Consider the following 5,329-nt stretch of genomic DNA (forward strand, 5'->3'; position numbering starts at 1 on the left):
CGCGCCCACGGGCGAGAGAGCTGCGCGCCTGCGCACAGGGTCCCGCAGTTGGCTACCAATCAGAGTGGGGGTTGGGGTCTGGGACCCCAAGGTCACCCTCGGATCTGTAGAGGCCCCACGGGGGGAACCGGCTGGGCGCTGAGCCTTCAGACTTGGGGCCAGGACTGCGGGCGCCGGGAGGGGACCGGCGAGCGTCTGCGCCAAGTGGGCTCGTCCTGCCCACAGGCCTCAGCGATGCGCAAGGTTAGCCTTATGTTGTTTTATTTCAGAGTGAGGGGGAGGGGGAGGGGGAGAAACGTCAATGATGGGAGAGTCATGGATCAGCTGCCTCCTGCACGACCTCCATGGGGGACCCAGCCGGAACCCGGCATGCGCCCTGGTGGTGAATGGAACCCTGACCTCCTGGTTCCTCGGTTGATGCTCAACCACTGAGCCACCCAGGCCCCGCAAAACAAACTTTTTTTTTAAAGAGTTGAGTCATTTTTTAAAAAGTATTTTTTATTGATTTTTTTTACAGAGAGGAAGGGAGAGGGATAGAGTTAGAAACATCGATCAGCCGCCTCCTGCACACTCCCTACTGGGGACGTGCCTACAACCCAGGTACATGCCCTTGACTGGAACCCGGGACCCTTCAGTCTGCAGGCCGACGCTCTATCCACTGAGCCAAACCGGTCAGGGCAGCAAACACATTTTTAAGACAATTAACCACCTGCCCCACCCCTGCAGGAGGCTGACTCATGTCCCCCAAAGATGTCCACTCCTCAGTCCTGGGCCTCGTGGGGTCACCGATCCGGGTTTGGAGAGGAGACTCCCCTATCGCTCCTCGGCCTTTGGCTGAGATGGAGTGGGAGTACCTGTATCTGCCCACGGTGTGACCATGTGCCCTCGCCCGAGGCCGCAGAGGGGACGCTGTCCTGGGGAAAGGCTGAAGCAAGAGGGAGGCGGGTGTGCTCATGAGTTAAGGACACAAGACTCAGCTCTGGGGGCCGGGACAGAGTCCACCCGGAGCCTCCAGGGGCGGCGCCCTGACCAGCCCCTTGATTTATCCCAATGAGGGGCCAGCGATGAGTCAGCAAAGGAAGACGCCACGCAGAGGACAGAGCCCAGGAGACCCCACCCAGCGGGGTCACAGGGGTGGCGCTCGTCTGCCGCCCATGGTGTGTGACCACACACACTGAAGCGGTATTGCTAACAAGGGACTCACCGAACGAAACCTTGATGTTGCCCCCCGAGTTTCCTCACACACATGGAGCAGCACCATGTGGCTGACCAGTTACTCAAACCTGGGCTCTCCAGAGGACAAAGGCAGATTCTCCGCTGTCAATAGGAACTGGCATCGAGGCCCTGGCCTGTGTTGCTCAGTGGATAGAGCGTGGCCTGCGGACTGAAGGGTCCTGGATTCAACTCCAGTCAAGGGCACGCACCTCGGTCCCAGGCTCCTGGCCCTGGCCCGGGGCATGTGGAAGACAACCAATCGATGTGTCTCTCTCACATGGGTTTTTTTCTCTCTCCCTCTCCCACTTTCTCTAACACTTAATGGAGCCCTAGCCGGTTTGGCTCAGTGGATAGAGCATCCGCCTGTGGACTGAAGGGCCCCAGGTTCGATTCTGGTCAGGGGCACATGCCCGGGTCCCCCTGGTCCCCAGTAGGGGGCGTGCAGGAGGCAGCCAGTCACTGATTCTCTCTCATCATTGCTGTTTCTATCATCCTCTCCCTTTCTCTCTAAAATCAATAAAAATATATTTTTAAAAATTTAAAATACTCAGGTGGCAAATTTAAGAGTTCCGTTATGGTTGTCACCTGATGAGTAGAATAAAAATCTGAGTTTTAACCCCTCTGGTCACATTTGTGGTACAAACCTCTTAGGTATCACATGACCATCCTGGAGGAAAAGGGAAATCATTTATGCGGCTCCAACAAACACAGTGGTGGTTCTCACAACTGCCCTCACATCCTGACACCAGAGGGCGGGCCTGGGCAGGCGACAGCTCTTTTCTATCTAACCCAGTGATGGTGAACCTATGACACGCGTGTCAGAGGTGACACGCGAACTCATTTTTCTGGTTGATTTTTCTTTGTTAAATGGCATTTAAATATATAAAATATCAAAAATATAAGTCTTTGTTTTACTATGGTTGCAAATATTTAAAAAATTTCTATATGTGACACATCACCAGAGTTAAGTCAGGGTTTTTCAAAATGCTGACACGCCGAGCTCAAAAGGTTCGCCATCACTAACCCTAATCTGAGAAGGGTGTAGGCTCCCTTGCCCAGTTTCTGTTGCCAACTTTCACTGGGTGAGACAGCCTCAGCTACTGTCCTCCAGCCTGGAGTACAGAAAACATGTCGCCCTGACAGAGGGTTTGGCTCAGTGGGTAGAGCCCCGGCCTGCGGACTGAAGGGTCCCAGGTTCGATTCCGGTCAGGGGCATGTACCTTGGTTGCGGGCACATCCCCAGTGGGGAGTGTGCAGGAGGCAGCTGATCGATGTTTCTCTCTCATTGATGTTTCTAACTCTCCATCCCTCTCCCTTTCTCTCTGTAAAAAATCAATAAAATATATTTTTTTAAAAAGAAAGAAAACATGTCAGCTGCTGCCTCGCTCCCCCGTGGTTACCTGCCTGTCCGGCAAGCCCTGCCGGGGGCCTCTCCGAAGGTGCCCAGTGCCAGCCTGAAAAACTGTGTTGTCAGCCGTGGCTCAGGGGTCACAAGCGAGGTTGTCGCTACAGGGTTTTTTCAGTTTTTCATTTGTTGTGTGACAGAGAGCTCACGCCCTGCTATCCCATCTCATGCCCAGGCCTTTCTCCACTGTGACATTTCTGACGCTGAGCGAGGTTAGACTTCCAGCTGAAGACTTTCCCACATTAGCGGCAGCCACAGTCTGCCTGGGACGTGAAGTTCCTGGTGCTGAGTAAGAGCGGATCCTGCAGGAAGACCTACCCACACCTGCTGCACCCCTGGGGCCTGTCTCTGACGTGACCTTTCCGATGCCGGGCCAGTTGGGTGCTTTGGCTGAAGAACTCTCCGCACTCGCTGCACCTGTAAGACCTGGCTCCCGTGTGAACTCTCTGGTGCTTGCTGAGGGTGGAACTTTGGCTGAACACCTTGCCACACTGGGTGCACTCATAGGGCCTCTCACCAGTGTGGATCCTCTGATGTATAATAAGGCTGGGGCTCTGGGTAAAACATTTCCCACACTCACTGCACTCGTAAGGCCTCCTTCCTGTGTGAACTCTCTGGTGTTTTACGAGGTTGGAGTTGGAGGTAAAGAATTTTCCACAGTCGCGGCATTTATAAGGCCGAGACCCAGTGTGGATTCTCTGATGCTCGCTAAGGCTGCAGCTATGGCTGAAAAATTTCCCACACTCGCTGCACTGATACGGCCTCTCTCCCGTGTGAACTCGCTGGTGCCCAACAAGCGTGTGTTTGTAGCTAAAGGTTTTCCCGCACTCGCTGCACTTGTACGGCCTCTCTCCAGTGTGAGTCCGCTGATGCCGAACAAGTGTGTGTTTGTAGCTGAAGCTTTTCCCACATTCGCTGCATCCGTGAGGCCTCTCTCCACTGTGAATTCTCTGGTGCTGAGCAAGTCTGTACTTTTGGCAGAAGCCTTTCCCACAGTCACTGCACATGTAGTGCTTTTGTCCTGGGTGAAAGGCCTCCGCACGCTCGCCGTGCGTGAGCCGGTAGAAGCAGGAGTTGGTGGGGGAGCCCCTCCCATCCTCCCAGCATGTGAACGGCTCCTCTGAGGCGCGGGCTGTGCAGCTCTTCCCGCAGGAGGCCCGGTCTGTGTTCCTTCTGGAGAGTTCCTCCCCACTGTGCTGGAGCTGGCGACGACCCTTCCCAGGTGCCCCAGGCAGTTCCTGCTCAGTTTCCCCCAGGCTGTCAGTCAGGGGTGAACCGCCTTCTGAGGCCAGGCCACATGTCCCCCAGGGGTCGGCCTCCTGCGTGGACAGACCTGCCCTTTGAGTGTTTCTCTGTGATGTTTCAGCAACATTCTGCTCAGAAGCTGCGTCTTCATCCTCTGCCCTATGCCAACCTGGAAGCAGAGAAACGCGAGTGTGGGTGGGGTGGAGGCAGCCCCATCAGTGTGTCTGCCCACCCAGGGGTGAGTCCACGGGGATCCCTAACGGAGGCTGAAGGAGGGCTCTGTGCGTAACAGGCCGCTAAACGGGGCAACAGAGGGGATCCCTCGGCCGAAGACACAGGACGGGCAGGTCCACGACTCACGCCTCTGCGCACACTTCACCTGGGCCAGTGCTGCTGCTCACACGTGTGCTGCGGGTGCGGGTGACTCTGCTGAGTAGCTGGGGTGCAAGGGCTACTCAGGGACAGAGGTGCAGACCCCATAACACATTAATTAAGTGAGGCCAATCCTGGGGTGCACGGCAAAGGGTGCAGTGGAGCGGAGGGTGCGAGAGGTGAGGGTAATGCAGGGTCAGAAGTTAGAAATGAAAGGTGCACAGGTGCCAAGAATGGGGAGTCAGCCTGGCTGGTGTGGCTCAGTGGATAGAGCATCAGCCGGCGGACTGAAGGGTCCTGGGTTCGATTCCAGTCCAGGACACATGCCCGGGTTGTGGGCTCGGTCCCCAGTGGGGGGCGTGCAGGAGGCAGCTGATCGGTGGTTCTCTCTCATCATTGATGTTTCTATCTCTCTCCCTTCTCTCCCTTCTTCTCTGAAATCAATAAAAATGTATTTAAAAAAAAAAAGAACGGGAGTTCAGAGACATGCGGCATAAAGACAGCCACTGGTCTGGTCTCCGGAACAGCGCTGGGCACAGGGCGTGTCTGTGATATGAGCTGACCCCAGTCATGCCATCCCATCCTTCCCAATATCAACCAGCAGGACCAGCCACAGCGGAGCCCTCTTGCTGTGCCTGCAGCGTGTCCACTCCGTCCTGGGCCCAGGGCTGTCCTCCCAGCCCCCCTTGGACCCCGTGCGACCAGCAGGCACGGCACAGTCCCTACAGAAGACACAGGTCAGGTGAGTGGTGAGCACCGGCCCAGGGCCACCCTAACCCAACACCTCATTGCCCTGGAAGCTCCGAGGAGGGCACCACAGAGACACCCAAAGGCCCCTCCCCACCCCAAAGGGGAGGATGCTGGGTTCCTGCACGTCCTGATGCATTCAGACCCCAGAAGTGCCAGCTACAGGGGCAGGACCTGGAGCAGAGATGGCCTGGGGGCAGGGAGTGGCTGAGTCCCGCGTGGGCCCAGCCCCAAGTCTCTTGACCCGCAGACCTTCCCTGGTGCTGGGCTATTTGCGGCCGGAGGCGGGGCTCACGGGATCCGTCTGAGAACTTGCGACAGGGCCCCGCAGGGCCCAGCTGTGAG

General features: G+C 56.6%; 1 protein-coding gene across 1 annotated transcript in view; it reads right to left on the reverse strand.

Moving 5' to 3' along the window:
• Positions 1–2,526: 2,526 nt before the first annotated feature.
• The window catches only part of LOC102263173 (zinc finger protein 501), a gene marked incomplete at its 5' end in the record, with an annotated part of 8,581 nt that continues 5,778 nt past the window's right edge, over positions 2,527–5,329 (reverse strand). The window contains one exon of the mRNA XM_014536022.1: positions 2,527–4,059. Within this exon, the coding sequence (XP_014391508.1) occupies positions 2,935–4,059 (1,125 nt within the window). The remainder of the gene's footprint in view (positions 4,060–5,329) is intronic.

This window comes from Myotis brandtii, unplaced genomic scaffold (genome assembly GCF_000412655.1).
Source record: "Myotis brandtii unplaced genomic scaffold, ASM41265v1 scaffold1554, whole genome shotgun sequence".
Taxonomy (NCBI): domain Eukaryota; kingdom Metazoa; phylum Chordata; class Mammalia; order Chiroptera; family Vespertilionidae; genus Myotis; species Myotis brandtii.